Genomic DNA, 17,284 nt, shown 5'->3' with positions numbered 1-17,284 from the left:
TCTGATCATTTCCCCTTCTTCCTTACACACCACTCTGATCATTTCCCTTTCTTCCTTACACACCACTCAGGTCATTTCCCCTTCTTCCTTACACACCACTCTGATTATTTCCCCTTCTTCCTTACACAACACTCAGGTCATTTCACCTGCTAAAATACCTTTAAGGTTCCCTATTGCCTCCTGAATAAAGCTGAGACCTTGAATGATAATTACTCACATCTACCTATCATTCAATGAATTCTACTGACCCAACTAGATTCTAAGGTCTGTATGGTCAGTGAAGTAGGTTTCCTCTTTGTGTTCTTAGAGCATCCAGAAGACTGGGCGCCCAGCTGGGCCATTTGCAATTTGAGAATAGGTTTCAGGGAGCAGGGATTTTTTTAGGGTTCATTGTTCCAGCCCTCTTGGTTTGCAAATGTGGAAACTGAAGCCCAGAAGGAGGAGGCAAGCTTAAGGGTAGAATGGACCTTCTTTAGGAAGTGGTAGATTCTGCCTCATTGAGATTTTCAGGAAATAATTAGATGTCCATTTATTGAAAATGAAGGTTGGACTGGATACCTACTCAAGGTTCCTTCCAGCCCCCAGATTCTCTGAATCTGTGGTTCTGTCTGGCCTCAAAGTACTCACTCCCTTTGGTATATTCAAAGTTTGACCAAACTGGACTGCTCTTTATCACCCATTCTCATTCAGGGGGTCATGAAGGTGTTTTTCTTTTTAATTTTGAAGACTATATATGTATATGTGTGTGGATACATACACATACATATTTGTAATTCTATATATTCATTTTGGCAGCTAAATGGCATAGTTGATAGAGTGCTAGACCTGTGGTCAAGAAGACTCATCTTCCTGAGTTCAAATCTGACCTCAGACAATGAGTAGTTGTGTGACCCTGGACGAGTCACTTAACCCTATTTGCCTCAGTTTCCTCATCTGTAAAATTATCAGGAGAAGGAAATGGCAAACCACCCCAGTATCTTTGCCAAGAAAACCCCAAATGGGGTCACAAAGAGTTGGACACAACTGAAATGACTGAATAGTAATAACAATTCATTTAAAACTATGGTTCTGAGAAGGGTACTAGGCTGTACCAGACTGATACCAAATGGGCCCAGGACCCCTAAAAGATTAGGTAGGAATCCCTGTTGTAGAGGGGGCATTCTTGCTTATAGAGTGCAGACCACTGGATCATAAGCTTAGAGGCATTATAATCCAGCTTCTTTATTTTATAGATGAGGAACTGAGGCCTTGAGGGGTTAGGTGACTTTATCATATTCACAAGTGTCAGAGGCTATATTTGAGTCCAGGTTTTTCTGATTCTCAAGTCCAGTTTTCTGGCTACAATAGCATTCTGTCTTGGTCTATACAGTATGAACTCTGAGGTCCTGTTCAATACAGATATTCTGTGTATTTTTAAAAATATATACAATTCTTCTCATTTCCCCTAATCTCTGCTTATTGATGTCCCTCCCTTCCTTTAAGGCCCAGTTTAGGTGCTGCCTTCTCAGTGAAACTTTCCTGGCCTCATTCTGTCAATCTCTCAGCCCTTCCCCAACCTGGGATCAGAGGTTTTGGAACTACTGTTGTTCAATTGTCTTCAGTCATGTCTAACTATTTGTGACCTCATTTGGGGTTTTCCTGGCAAAGACACTGGAGAGGTTTGCTATTTCCTTCCCTGGCTCACTTTACAGATGAGGAAACTGAGGCAAACAGGGCTAAATGACATGTTCAAGATCCTATAGCTGAGTTTCTGCAGCCAGATTTGAACTCAAGAAGATGAGTCTTCCTGACTCCAGGCGTGGTGCTCTATCCACTGCACCAACCCCAAAATTTTATAGAGGAGTTCCAGAGAAGGGAAGGGACTTGGCTGAAATCACCCACTGGGTGACTAATAGAGCTGGGATGCAGCATAGGTTTTCTGCCACTACATGCAGCTGTCTGAGAGCTATATCATATCATGTTATTAACTCATATCTGCAGTGTCCAACAAAGGGCTTTGTGCACAGTTGGGTCCTGATGTTTGTTGAATGACTGAATGGAAAACTGGGCCAGTGAGCTTTCTCTCTCTGCCTTTCTGACTTATAAATTTTCTAAGTGCAGGAGCTACCTCCTATTCATCTTTCTTTCCCAGTGTTGCATTGGGAGCAGAGCTGCCACATAATAACTCAGCAAGTTCTTTGTTGAATTAAGTTAAAACTCAGGCTGCGGTTGGGAGAGGCTTTTCATCACTAAACCTAAAAACCTGAAGATAACTTCAGCTTAGGCTGATTTAGGAGAGGTGTGGTGTTCAATTCTGGGTGACATGTTTTTGGAGGGATGTTGTTAAACTGAGGCATGTCCACATATGGATCCCCTGAAGGAGAACTGAAGACAGGGCCTTACCAAGAACTGATGAGTTAACTGCGGGGCTTTAGAGTTAGGGGAGATAGTGTAGTTGCTTTAAAAAATTTGATGGGCTGTTAGAAGGGAAGAGAATTTAAATGATCTCTTTGGTCCCAAAGAGCAGAATTAGGACCAGTTAAAGCATGAAGTAGAATTTCTTTTCTTCCTATCCCACAGTGGAATGTGTCACCTCTTTAGGTGGTGAGTTCCCTGTCACTGAAAGTGTTCAAATAGGATGTTCTCTGTTATGAATTCCCTAGAGAAGATTCTGCTTTTGCAAATTACCATCATTAGGAAGTTTTTACTTACATTGAATTTAAAACTTCCTATATTCTGTTGTTGCTTTCTGTTCTGCTGTCTAGGGCAACAGAACTGAAGTCTTACCCTTCTTCCTCATGAAAGCCACTCAAATATTTGAAAACAGCAACCATGTCCTTCCTCTAGCTTCTTTTCTCCAGGCTTAACATTCCCAGCTCCTTTATCCCATCTTTGCTTAGTGTGGTCTCAAGGTCATTCTCTTCTCTGGATGTCCTTTCTCCACTGCCTTTCTACAAACACAAGCCTATGGGTGTGGCCTGACTGGGGCAGAAAGTAACAGGACTGTCCTCTCCCATGCATAGGGTGCTGGGCTTTTCTTCAAACACTCTTAGATGATATTAGCTTTTTCGGCTGCCACCCTATACTGTTGACTCATTTTAAACATGTAGGCCACTCAAACCCCCAGATATTTTTAATGCCAAAAATTCTACTCACGCCTCCCCCGCCATGTAGTACTTGTGAAGTTGAATTTTTGAACCTATGTGTGTATCTAAAAGCTTCCCATTACACTTCATCTTATTAACTTGTGGCCATTGTTCTAGCTTGAGATTTTTTTTGGTCCCAACTGTGTTATCTAATATATTGGGCATTGAACTTGTGCAGTAGAGAGGCACCTGAGCCTGGAATCAGGAAGATCTGAGTTCCACTGTGGCTTCATTTACTAGCTGTGTGACTCTGGGCAAGTCATTTAACCTCTGCCTTGGTTTCCTCATCTGTAAAATGGGGATAACCCAGCACCTATGTCCCAGGGTTGTTGTAAGGCTCAAATGAGAGGCTATTTGTAAAGCTGTAAGCATAGTGCCCGGCATATAGTAGGCACTTTGTAGTAGCTTTGAGGATGAGAATGGGATGGGGAAGGATGGTGTTAGCTCTTCCTCCCTGCTTTGTATCATCAGATACTATTGTCATCCATGCCTTCCACCCAAGTCACTCCTAAAATTGTGAAGCAGCTTGGAGCCTGGGCTTGTCTGTTTTTTCTTCCTCCTTCCTGCTGTTCTTCACATTTCTTCTCTTCCTCTTCCTCTTTCTTCTCCTTCTTTTATTCCTGATCTTACTTGTTCTTTTCCTCCAGATCCTTCCCTTTTCCTCTCTGTCTTCCTGCTCCTCCTCTCTTCTTCTGTTCTGTTCCTCCCTCTTTTCTTTTCTCTGCCTCTTCTTTCTCTGCCACCTCTTCTGATTCTTTCTCCTCCCTGGTTTTTTTTTCTTCCTTCTTCTATGAATTTGGAGTCAAAAGGACTGTGTTTAAATCCTGGCACTGCTGAGATTCTAGCCCAAGTCTTCCAGCACTTGCCTAAAGATTCAAACTTCAGTCTAACATCTTCATTTTCCAAGACCTTTCCCCAGAGACATCAATACCATATGTTTTCCGTAAGACTGATGCCCTTTTTATAGTCACAGAATCTCAGAGTTAAAAGGACCTCAGAGGCCATCTGATCCAGTCCGTACTCACTGACCAACAATCCCTTCTAAACATTTTCAAGGGATGTTGATTTAGCCTTTGCTTGAAGACTTCCATTGGATGAAACCATCCACCTCCTTAGGCAGCCCACTCTATTTTGGGAAAGTTTCTTTAGATTCTTCAAAGTGCTTTCATATTCAGTATTATATATTATCCTGAGAATAATCATGTGAGCTGAGAAGCTATTTCCACTTTACAGATAAAGAAACTGAGGCTAAATTGAGGAAGTGACCAAGAAACAGACATATTAGGCTTGGAAGGAACCTTAGAGATCCTCTGTTTGCCCTTCATTTTACCAGGAAGGAAACAAACAAGAGAGAAGTATCTACCAAGGGTCACACAGCTGGCAATGCTCAATCCAGAAGTAGAATCCAGGTCCTGATTCCCAGGTCTATGTTCTGTTTACTGAACTGAGTTGCCCAAGGTCATCCATTGAGTTAAGGGAAAATCCAGGATGAGGACTCAGGTCTCCTCCCTGTTGAGCTAGTATTTTTTAATGTATTAGGCTAGAAAAATATAACAGTGAGCTCTCCCTATGGACATGATTCATGCTTCTGGTAGGGGTTGGACTTGACCTCTGGTCCTTTTTGACTCAGGTCCTATGAGTCGGTAAAAAGGTATGAAGTCCCCTTTTCTCCCCCTCTTCACTCCTTCCAGACTCTAAGAAATATCTTCAGCTTTGTGGTATTCCAGTAATAGTTAGGGGCAAGGACCAAAGCCTTTTTGTAGCAGGCCATGGGCCAAACAGATACCAGGAAAAAAACCTAAAAAAACAACCACCCCAGCAAATACCAAGCTGTAGCATTCCATTGGGCCAATGAGTCTCTGTAAACCTCTGGGCTCTGCCTTAAAATGAATAAAAACAATAACAGCAGCTGCAGAAGCAAATGTTCATTTCTTTATGGTACTTTAAGATTTTCCAAGTGCTTTCCTTTGCAGTAATCCTGTGAGGTAGGTAATAGGGAATTATTGTCTACATTTTATAGATGACTCTCATAGAGATGGCAGAGTTGTCTCTTTTTTCTTCTAAAGTCAGATAGCTTGTACCTGTCAGAGCTGAGAGTCTAACATTATACTGCTACTCATCTCTAGAGTCATAGATTTATAGCTCTGGAGCTGGACAGGACCTCTGAGGTCATCTAATAACCTTCCTCATTTTATACATAAGGGCTAGGGAAGTAAAGTGATGTACAACTTAGTGATATGTAAACTCCTTTCTGTTACCATTCAGTAATTGCAAGAGGTTTATCATCCCTGATTTTCGCTATAATCTTTTAAAGTCCTTAACTTCTTTCTTGTTAGATTTATCTAGTTCTGAAGAGAATCTGTTGAGGTCTACCACTATTGTAACTTTATAGCATATAAAAGTATTACAGGATAAACATAAAGGTAATATATATATAAAATTTAAATACAGAGTAGTTTGCTTTTTTTTGGAGAGGAGAAGGTAGGGCATTTGGGGTTAAGTGACTTGCCCATGGTCACATGGCTAGTTTGTGTGTTTGTGTGTGTGTGTTTGTTAAGTATCTGAGGCTGGATTTGAACTTAGGTCCTCCTGACTCCAGGGCCAGTGCTCTATTAACTGTACCACCTAGCCACCCCAGTACAGAGTAGTTTGAGGGGGAAGATACTAACATTTCAGGTCATCATGAAAGGTTCCATGTAGAAGATGGTGCTTAACTATACCTTAAAGGAAGAGAGGGACTCTATAAGGCAGAAATAAGGAGAGACTGCTTTCCAGTCTTGGGGAATGGCAGGTGCAAAGGCATGAAGACTATCAATAGAGTGTTATAAATGAGGAATAAAGAAGGCCAGTTGTAGGCAACAGGGAAGGAACCAGTTGATATAGATCAAAGTCTTGAGAGACAGGATGATTGAAGTTGAAATCTGCTGGAGAAGACTGGGGGTGGGGTGGGATCAAGTACACATGTAGAAGGACTGGCCTTGGCAATAAAAAGGGCCACTTCTATTTTAGAGGTGAGGGGAAAGGAGTCAAAAGTAGGATTTTGAGATAAAGAGAATGGGTTAAGAAGGAGTTTTCATCAAGTGACCAATTTTTTTCCAGTAAAGTAGGAAGAAAAGCTCTCAGCTTCGGAGGTGGGGAGGTGTTGGGTGGGTATGAGGAGGAGGTCTGGGAGTCCTTTAGGAGTGAAGAGCCTTGGAATAGCTTCTGTGGAAAGTAGAAGAGGATCATAGATTTAAAGCTGAAAGGGGCCTCAGAGACCATCTAGTCCAGTGGCATCAAACTCAAACAGAAACATATCTCTGTAGGCTGCTTAGTGACTTAGAAAACCACAAATTAACATTGTCTATGTTGTACTTCATTTTTATTTGTTTTATGAAACATTTCCCATGGTTGGCCCATACTCAGGAACTGGACAGGCTACATTTAGCTCTCCAGCCATGAGTTTAACATCTGACCTAGTTCAAGTATCCTTTTTGTCCTTCTTCCTTTTATAGATGAGGAAACTTAAGACCCAGAGAGGGTTAAGTGCTTTGTCCAAAGCCACACAGGAGTTAAATGGCAAAGCCAGGATTTGAATTTGTGCCTTCAGAATCCATTTGCAATTTTATTTTCAACCACATAACACTGTTTTTGAAACTTAAGATTCAGGCATACTGTACCTTGGTTCCTTAGAATCCATTTCATTATCTTAATAACTTCTGAAAGTCAAGAAATTCTTCTTTCTAAATAGGTACCAGTATGATGTCGAAAGCCCTGAACTGGGAGGCAGGAGACCTGCATTTTCTCGTTTTGAGTCCCTGCTCAGCCACTGACTCACTATGTGACCTTGGGTTACTTCTCCTTCTGCTCTCAGTTTCTTCAATTGTAAAATGAGGAGCTTGGATTAAACGACTCTAGAGGTCCTCTTAGGTCTGACATTTTATATTTTAACATCAATTGCTCCTCAAATACTGTATAAGGCAGCATTCTATGTTGATGGTCCCTTCCAGAAATTACTGTAGTCTTTGTTCTTATAGTTTGTGTTCTGAGGTGCCTCTCATCTCTTAATATATTTTCTAAGCTTCTTCCAGGTCTGCCTTTATTTGTTTTAAAATTCGACATTCTAAAGCCCCTTCTTTCTCTAATAGTTTGTGTTCTGAGCTCCCTTTCAGCTCTGACATACTTTAATTCTGTGACTCTGTCTATTCCCATGGTTTTAAGCCCTTGACCCTTACTCTGTTCTCAATGGAAAACAGCTGGTTATCCTCCTTCGTGTAAAAACTGGCAGACACTTATTAAGTTACCCCTCTGCCTTCTTGTTTCTCAGATGCAATTTTGCCCAGGTTTTTATGAATGTTTGTTTTACACATAGTACTACTACTCCATAGATGGGGAGACTGTTATGTTTGGCCCTGAAGGCTTGTCCATCAGGGCACAGAGCTGCAAAGGTTCAGTTTGGGATGCTCCGTGAAATCACATAATCATGGAATCACATTGGAGGACATCAGAGCTGGAGGGAAACTCTCTGGTCTTTTTGTCCACTTTCCTCCTTTCAGCAGAGGAGGAAACTGAGGTCCATAGAAAGGAAGTAATTCACTTGAGGTCACAGTGAGTTTGATGGCTGAACTGGGATTAGCACTTGGGTTTTCTGACTTTTGAGTTCAACTTTCCTTTGTCTTTGCTTAGTAAGACATTTCACATATGTAAATGCTGCCCCCAACACTTAAGCTTTCATCTTTTGACTGGAGTTGTTTATGCTTCCTCCTTTGCCACTCTTTCTTCTGTCTGCTCCTTTCCTTTCATTTCCATTCCCATTGCCATCACCTTAGTTTGGGTCCTCATCACTTCCAGGCTGAGCTATTAAATAACCTTCTAACCAGCTTCCAGTCTCTCTTCCTTCACTCCATCTTGTGTTGTTTGCCAGAATAATCTTCCCCATGCACAGATCTGACTGTCACACACCTCCCCCCCTGCCTCCTTCCTACAAAATTTAGTATTTCCCCAATGCCTAGAGGTTCAATTCCAAACTCCTAACCCTGGCATCCAGGTTCCACCTTTCCCCTACAAACCCACCTTTCCAGCCTTAACTTCCATTATTCCCCATCATGTATCTTGTGATTCAGCCAAATTTAATCACTGAACATTCCGCCAATGTGTCTCCTGCTGCCCTGCTATCATGCCTTTGATCATTCTGTTCATCACGTATGGAATTCCTGTCTGTTCACATGTCTGTTGAAATCCTACCCATCCTTCAAGGCCCAGTGGGAAACCTTTGTTTTCACCTAAGTCAGTGATGATTCTGTTGGCCTCAAGAGCTCTTGTGGCCAGGTTGCCTATGCTTCTTTTATACACTTATACTATAATGTGTTATAGTTATTTGTATATGTGTTTATTTTATTAAAAACCCTATGATAGCCATGACTTATTTGTCTTTCTCTTTCTTTGTTAGTGTCATTTACATTTTGTTACCTAAGGTCCCTTCCAATTTTGTCATTCTTCATTCTAGGGTTCCTACCGATTGAGAGAGAGAGAGATACATACACACATACATGTGTATGTATATGCACCTACACATGACATGTATGCACATACATACAGGTATACATGTACATGTATGTACACAGGTATATACACATGTGTATGTGTACACACATATATTTTCCCCAAATTGCATGTTAAAACAATTTTTAAACATTTAAAAAAGGTTTTGAGTTCCAGATTCTATCCTTCTCCTCTCCCTGAGATGATAAACAATCCAATATAGTTTATACATGTGCAATCATGTAAGACATTTCCATATTAGTCATTTTGTATGAGAAGACTTGAAAAAACAAGAATGAAAGGAAGAAAGTGAAAGACAGCATGCTTCAGTCTGTATTCAGTCAATATCAGTTCTTTCTCTGGTGGCGGCTAGTATGTTTCATCATTAGTCCTTTGGGATAGTCTTGAATCGTTGTATTGCTGAAAATATCGAAGTCTTTCATGGTTCTTAATCGTACAGTATTGCTGTTACTGTGTACGACATCCTCCCAGTTCTGCTCATTTCACAATGTATCAGTTCATGTAAGTCTTTACAGGTATCTACCAACTCTTTTTTTTTTTTTTTTTTGCTTTTTGGAGGGGTGAAGGCAGGGCAATTGGGGTTAAGTGACTTGTCCAAGGTCACATAGCTAGTAAGTGTTAAGTGTCTGAGTCTAGATTTGAACTCAGGTCCTCCTGATTTCAGGGCTGGTGCTTTATTCACTGTGTCACCTAGCCACCCCCTACCAATTCTTAACATCCAGTTTTTGGAGATTCCTTCCAGTCTAGGATTCCTATCAATTCTTTTTTTTTTTTTTGGAGGGCAGGGCAATTGGGGTTAAGTGACTTGCCCAATGTCACACGGCTAGTAAGTGTTAAGTGACTGAGGCTGGATTTGAACTCAGGTCCTCCTGACTCCAGGGCCGGTGCTGTATTCACTGTGCCATCTAGCCACCCCTTGATCCCTATCAATTCTTAAACATTTAGTTTTCTGAGGTTCCTTTCAGCTTTTTCAGCACTCTAGTCCTTCTAACTCTGTTGTTCAGTAATTTTCTTAACTTGCATATTATGTTAGCTTTATCTCTCCTTTGAATGTGGATAACAAAAACCTTTGTTTCTCCATTTCAGTCATACCCACTTTGGCTCAGACTCTGATTAAGTTCCTCCTGTTAAACATTAGCCCCATCAGATGGTCCCTTAACTCCTCCCTCAGACTCCATTCTTTTATTGGCGTGAAGACATTGATTGATGCAATATCCTTGAGTTGCTTAGAGGAAATCACTTAACCTTGTGGGGTCTCATTTTCTCCATCTGTCAAATGAGCATAACTGACCACTTCCCTGTTCCTTCTGGGACCTGAGAGCATGCACAGAGATTACTTGGATTTTAAGATTTCCTGGAGAAAGGTAACACTAGCCTCCTTCCTGTAGAATTTCATGATTATTACTGTAGAGCCATTTAGTCAATGCATAATTAATAACTGAGTATAATTAGTTGTTCATAAATTATTAGAGTTCCCTGGAACTCTGGAGGTAGTGGGAAAGCGTGGTCAATCCACCTCCTCATCACGAGCCAATTATAATTAGTTGTGAAATCTTGTTAAGCAGGAACATACATTTCACCAGGACAGAATAGCATCTCTAGAATTTCGGCTTAAGGGCTAGGTTTGCCTGTCACGGCCCTTTTACATTAGTAGCTCATCCTCCTTAATCCTTGGCACATAGACATAGCAAGGGGGATTAAAGGGCAGCAAGTTTCACTGAAACATCTTGCTTCAGTCTCTTTGCAAAGCTCTTTCCTTTCCTTGTTTAGGTTTTGGGTGTTTTCTTCAAATCTGTTGAGATTAAATTGAATGGGGATCCAAGAGGAACTGCAGAAGGACAGGATGAAGCACCCATAACTAGACAAGAGTTTGGTGGAAAAGACAGGAGATTCCTGTGCAAGCTCAGTATGAGTCAAGAGTGTGTCATGTGAGTTTAGGCCCAGTGTCTAGAGTAAGGGAGATGATTATCTTGCTGTCCGTTTTTTTTTTTTCCTTTTAGAATTTTTTTTCTATTAATTTTGAACTTAAATACAAAAGACAAAAAAAAAGAACATTTTTGTGTACACAGCCCCTTAAACAAGTGATCAATCCTTTTTACTCTTTGCTTGAAGGTAGCTATTAATTGCTAGCATTTATGTAGTGTTTTAAGGTTTGCAAAGCTCTTCACCATTATTATTTCATTTGATCCCCACAACTATGCTGGGAGGTAGGCGCTATTATGATCTCCATTTTATAGTTGAGAAAATTGAGACAAATAGGTTATGTGACTTGTCCAGGGCCACACAGCGAAGAAGTGTCTGTTTGAGGCTAGATTTGAACTCATCTTCCTGACCCCAGGCTCAGGACTCTCTCCACTGCACCATTTGGCTGCCTCTAGCACAGGGAACTTACCCCTTCTTGAGGCAGGCAGCCCATGGCTTGTATATAGCTCCTTTCTCTGGCTTGAGCTCTTTTTTAGACAGTAATCACAATGGCAGACTTTAGGATGGTGATTGCTAGCTTGTAAAACAGTTTGATCCTTTAGCTCCATTGACTCTTCCTTATATCCCTGTTTGGGTGCCTGGACAGGGATTGTTATCCCCTTTCTGTAGATGAGAGGAGAGAAAGCATGTTGTTCAAGGTCTCTCTCTCTCTCTCTCTCTCTCTCTCTCTCTCTCTCTCTCTCTCTCTCTCTCTCACACACACACACACACACACAGAGCGCATGTAGTGAGTTGGTCAGGGGCAGAGTTGGAAATGGAAGCCACATCTCCTGACTCTCTGACCTGGTTTCCAAGTGCTTTTGAGTTCCTAGCAAGGAGTCAGCTAAACGTTATTTAGAAAGGTGAGACAAGACTAGTATGGTGAAAAGAGCCTGTGTCTGGAATGGAAAGACCTGGATTTTTTAGAGTCTGACTCAGCTAGTGACTTTGACCCCGAGTAAATCATCTCCTCTCTGAGACTCAGACGGTCAAAAGGGGATAATCTCTGCTCTGCTACCTCCTAGGGCTGTTGGGAAGAGCAAATAAGAGGCTAGTTGGGGACATATTGTATAAGAATAAAATACAGTCTAAATGTGGGGATTTTCTGTTGTCGTGGGGCTGAAGCTGGGCTTGGAATCAGAGTTCTAATTTGTGTGTCTGTGGTGCTAGGAGGTTTACAAAGCTCTTTACATCTTATTCCATTTTGAACCTCAGAACGACTCTGAGGTAGGTACTGGTACTAAAGGTCATTTATTCCCCTTTTGTAGATGAGGAAACTGATTCTCAAGTAGGTAAAGTGAGGGATTATTCATGCTGACATAGCTAGAAGGCATTGGTGGTGGGATTCAGACCTGGGTCTTCCTGACTCCCAAGTCTAGTTCAATGCTTGGCTCAGTTCTTGATGTATAGTAGGTACTTAATAAATGTTTATTAACTGATTGATTGACTGTATTAATTCACATTGCCATATTCTCTGGCAAAATGGGTGCAAACATAAATGTTTGAATGATGTGTGACTTTTCATGACCCCTTTTTGGGGGTTTTCTTGGCAAAGATACTGGAGTGGTTCTCCATTTTCTTCTCCAGCTGATTTTGCAGATGAGGAAATTGATACAAACGGGACTAAGTGACTTTCCCTGGGTCACAAAGCTAGTCATTGTCTGAGGCTGGATTTGAACTCGGGTCTTCCTGACTCCAGGTTTGGTCTCTAACCACTGAGCCACCTAGGTGTTTAACTCATGTTATGATTCTTTGTTGCTTCAAAATATCGAGGTTGAATTCTCTCTCTCTCTCTCTCATTCTCCCCTGCCTCCCACTGTAGTAGCGGCTCCTTGTGAAGATGTCCAATAACAGTGTGGACATCCAGGACAAGCCTCCAGCCCCTCCGATGAGAAACACCAGCACTATGATTGGAGCTGGCGGGAAAGACACTGGGACCCTGAACCACGGCTCCAAACCTTTGCCTCCAAACCCTGAGGAAAAGAAGAAAAAAGACCGATTTTATCGCAACATCTTACCAGGGGATAAGAGTATGTGCACAATTTTGTTCCCTTTTCTGCCTTTTTAAGTTGTTTAGTTTTTAGAGACCAGTTTCACTTAGAGCCCAGGTCCAGGCCTGGCTCTCTGGCAGTCACTAACTCACTGTTTCAACTGCAATAAAATCACTAAGTTCACAAGGCATTCATTAAATGCCTACTATCTGCCCAGCACTGAAGACAAGAGTGAAAATGCCTACCCTCAAGGGGCTTATGTTCTGTTGGGGGAGACATGTACATACCTAGAATATGTTCAGTGGAAAGGCAAAGTAATTTTTCAAGAGAGGGCTCTAGCACCTAAGAGAGGGGGGAGCAGGAACTTCTTCCTGTGGAAGGTGTTACCGGAGCTGAGTCCTGAAAGATTAAGGGATTCTAAGAGGCAGGTGTGGATGGAAGGTGACCCAGCCAAAGGGCACCTTTGGTGATATGGAGATGGAGCGTCCCATCATGTGCAAGGAACAGCAATAAAACCCCTTTGACTAGACTATAATGTGCCGGGAGGGGAGTGTTTTAAGACAGCGTGTCCCAAAAGTCTTAGTAGAGGATTTTATACAAACTCTTCCCCAAGTCAGTGATGAACTTTAATAGCTTGTGCAAGCTATTTCACAGGCTTTTAAAGCTTATTACTGGGGCGGCTAGGTGGTGCAGTGAATAGAGCACTGGCCCTGGAGTCAGGAGGACCTGAGTTCAAATCTGGCCTCAGACACTTAACACACACACAAAACTAGCCTTGTGACCTTGGGCAAGTCACTTTTGCCCTACCTTCCCCTCTCCAAAAAGCAAAAAAAAAATTAAAAATAAAAAAATAAAGCTTATTACTACACTAAGACTTTTGGAACAGCTTCTATTTGATTATAGAAACAATAGAGAGTTACAGCAGTCTCTTGAGTAGGTGAGTGACCTAGTTAAACTTATACTTAAAAATCAACTTGGCCACTGTATGGAGAATGGATCGGAGTGGGGAGAGACATAAGACAAGGGGATCAATTAGGAGGTCATTGCTTAGGGCAAGAGGGTCTGAATTAAGTATGGATGGGGGAAGAGGATGCATTCAGGAGATGTGGTGGAAGATATGGCAAGATTGGTAAGTAATTGGATATATGGTATAAAGGAGATTGAAGACTTGATGATAATTTTGAAGTTGGGGTTCTAACTGACCAGAAGAATGACGGTACCTTCAGTCAAAATTGAGAAATTCAGAAGAGGTGTGGGTTTTTTTTTTGAAAGATAATGTGTTCTGTTTTGGATATGTTGAGCTTTCAATAGGACATGAGTTTGAAATGTCCAGTAGCTGTTGGTGATGTGGAAGTGGAGCTCAGGAAAAAGATGCAACTTGATATATAGATTTTGCAATAACCAACATACAGATGATGATGAAAAATCCATGGGAACTGATGACATCACCAAGTGGGACAGTATCTAGAGAGAAAAAGATCCAGGAAAGGGCTCCAGGGGAAGGAGTGTGACATGGAAGAGAAGCGGGCAGAAAAGACTGAGGATTGATCAGCCACATCATAAGAAAACCAGGGAGAAGAATGTTACCAAGACCCAGAGAAGAGAGAAGATTCAGGAAGAGAGGGTGATCAGGGACAGCTAGGTGGCACAGTGGATAGAGCTCCAACTCTGAAGTCAGGAGGACCTGAGTTCAAATTCGGCCTCAGACACTTACTAGCTGTGTGACCCTGGGTAAGTCACTTAACCCTAATTGCCTCAAAAAAAGAAGAGAGGGTGATCAACAATTTTATACTTGTGGGGGAATTCAGGAAGGATGAGGACTGAGAAGAGGCCATCAGTTCTGGCAAGTGAGATCATCAATAACTTCAAGGAGAGCAGTTTCATTTGAGTAATGAGGTTGGAAAGCCAATTGCAGAGTGCTTAGAAATGAATGAGAGGAGAGTAAGAAGATGAAGTAGAGAACTTTCTAGGATATTGAGAAAAGGAGGATTGATGCAGGACACTCTTGAGGAGATGGTCACATCTTGTGAAGGTTTTTTTTTAAGGATGGAGGACACTTGGACATGTTTGTAGGTGACAGAGAAGGAACCAGTAGATGAGGGAAAGGATTGGAGCCTAGAAAAAGAGAGAAAAAATGAAGAAAGGGTAATTCATTGGAGAAGAGAGGAGGAGATGGGATCAAAGGCACATTTAGAGGGGTTGGTTTTGTGGAGAAGGGCCACCTTGTTAGGGAAGGAGGAAAAAGTGGGAGATATTGTCTGGTATTAAAAAAAAAGGAGAAGAGGGAGCTCCTGGCAAGTGACCTAATTTTTCTCTATAAGAACAGTCAGTCAGCTAGCATTTATTAAGCTTGTATTATGTGCCAAGAAGGGTCGTTGAGTGACTCCTCTTCCTGAGTTCAAATCCAACCTCAGATACTTACTAGCTGTGTGACCCTGGGTAAGTCATTTAACCCTGTTTGCCTCAGTTTCCTCATCTGTAAAATGAACTGGAGAAGGAAATGGCAAACCACTTCAGTGTAGTTGCCAAGAAAGCCCCAAATGGGATCGTAAAAAATTGGGACATGACTGAAATAACTGAACAAAAACAAAATTTGCCAAGCATTGTATTAAGCAAGGTCCTCAGCTGAGAGGTGGAGGGGAAAAAGTGGTGTAAAGGGGGCTTGAGGAGAGAAGAGGGTTGGAACAGCTTCTTTAGGGAATGGGTTAGAGAATTGATTGATCCTTGTCCCTCACTCCTGAAGAGGGCCTGTGACAGCATGAGGGTGATGACTTGCTTGTGGTTTAAGTGAGGCAGAAGTTGTCAGCCTCACTCTCATTAGGGAGGAATAAAAGGACTGTCTCACTACAGTAAGGACCCGGATGAAGTTGGAGAACACAGATTGTTAGTGGACTGGGTCATCTGGGTCATGGGACATGCTCCAGCTCTGTTCAGCAGCAGTGAGGAGGGGCAGAGGTGCCAGACAAATGATGGCTGCTTTGTGGATGGTACTTTTGACTTTTGTGAAGTGCTTTCCATCTGTTACCTCACTGGAGGCGAGTACCAGTTCTGCGAGGTAGGTGCTATGGGTTTTATTCTGATTTATACATGAGGATGCTGAGCTTATGCCACGTAGTTATTAAGTATCCAAGGCTGTATTCTCTTTCAGTTCTTCTTTGCTCCATGCCCAGGACTCCATCCATTATGTTCCCCTGGCTCGCAAATCAATTAAATGTTTATTGAATTGATAAGAGGCAATGTGATATAATGGATAGAAACTTGGCCTTGCCTCCAGGGACACCGAGGCTCAAATTCTACCCTTGACCCTGCTAGCTATGTGGGTAATTCACTTAACTCTCAATGGAAGCAAAGTCCTTGGGTTCAAATCTCACCTCTCTCACCTGCCACTTGTATCCCTGGTCAAGCCATCTAACATCTGTATACCTCAGTTTCCTCATTTGTAAAATGAAGTGCTTGTACTCAATCCCTTCTGTGAACTTGTGCTCCTTTGCACATTGTAAGTCCAGATTGCATCTGGATCTTTTATTCCTTTGCAGTTGAGTCATCTGAGCCTAGCTGTATCCAGAATACCATCCCCAATCCTTAGGTCAGAGTGCCATTTCTAATGGCTTAAAGCACACAGCTGGGAAGAGGAAATTGCCAGGAGTTTTTGGAAAGTGATAGATGAATTGATTAGTAGCATACTCATCTCCACTAGATAGTAAAAATTTTCTATTCAACATCATGAACAAGTTTCTTCATCAGATTTTAAATGTAGTAGAAAGAACATTGGTTCTGGAATCAGAGGTCATGGGCTCAAATCCCAGCTCTACTCATCACAATTTGTATATCTCAGGGTCTCAGTTTTTTTTGCTTTTATAAATTGAAAGGGTTGACCTAATTCAGAGGTTCTTAACAGAGTCTGTGAACTTTTTTTTTTTTACATTTTGGTATTTCATAATTTATTTTTAATATTCTTTTTAAATTTTGAGTTCCTGGTTCTCTCACCTTCCTCCCCCACTTGCTGAGAAGGCAAGCAATATTTCAATTATATATGTGAAATCATGCAAAATATATTTCCATATTAGCTGTATTTTTAAAAAAAGCCATAAAAGTAAAGGAAGTGAGAAAATTATACTTCCTTTGGTACAGAGAGTTCATCAGTTCTTTCTTTGGAGGTAGATAGAATTTTTCATCATGAGTCCTTGGAATTGACTTGGATCATTGTATTTATCATTATTGGTGATAATCATGGAAACATTGCTGTTACTGTGCCCCTCTTCTTTGGTTCTTCTCACTCCACTTTGGATCAGTTCATATAGGTCTTGCCATGTTTCTTCTGAAACTACTCCCTTGCTATTTCCTGTTAATTTGTTTTTTTAAAAATTCATTAACTATATTTAAATAGTTTTCTTTGTAATCCTATGTATTTTATTTTGTGCATTTAAAAACATGTTTCTGAGGTGTCCATAGGCTTTACCTGGTCCACAAACCCCCAAAAGGTTAAGAATTCCTAGCCTAGATAATCTCAAACGTTCCTTACAATTCTAAAACCTAGAATCCTAAAATCTTTGGAAATAAAATTATTCTTAAACTTTTTTTTCTTTTTATGGGAAAGGTTTCCCATTGGAAGCCTGCTTGTATGTTAATACCTAATCATAAATGTCATAGAAGGCAGCTATTATT

General features: G+C 41.3%; 1 protein-coding gene across 8 annotated transcripts in view; it reads left to right on the top strand.

The window, feature by feature from the left end:
• The window catches only part of PAK1 (p21 (RAC1) activated kinase 1), a 205,465-nt gene that overhangs the window by 92,669 nt on the left and 95,512 nt on the right, over positions 1 to 17,284 (top strand). For 6 of the 8 annotated variants that reach the window (XM_069070913.1, XM_069070915.1, XM_069070917.1 and 3 more), the window contains one exon: positions 12,451 to 12,658. In XM_069070913.1, the coding sequence (XP_068927014.1) occupies positions 12,469 to 12,658 (190 nt within the window). In that variant the 5' untranslated portion in view covers positions 12,451 to 12,468. Of the gene's footprint in view, positions 1 to 12,450; positions 12,659 to 15,526; positions 15,675 to 17,284 lie in introns of those variants that run through there. The other 2 variants (XM_069070914.1, XM_069070919.1) reach the window with 2 other exon arrangements.

This window comes from Petaurus breviceps, unplaced genomic scaffold (assembly GCF_028583685.1).
Source record: "Petaurus breviceps papuanus isolate PSGF00001 unplaced genomic scaffold, PetGlider_PUasm1.0 90823, whole genome shotgun sequence".
NCBI lineage: Eukaryota > Metazoa > Chordata > Mammalia > Diprotodontia > Petauridae > Petaurus > Petaurus breviceps.
The sequence above is the reverse complement of the archived record's forward strand: the minus strand, read 5'-3'. Positions and strand labels throughout refer to the sequence as shown.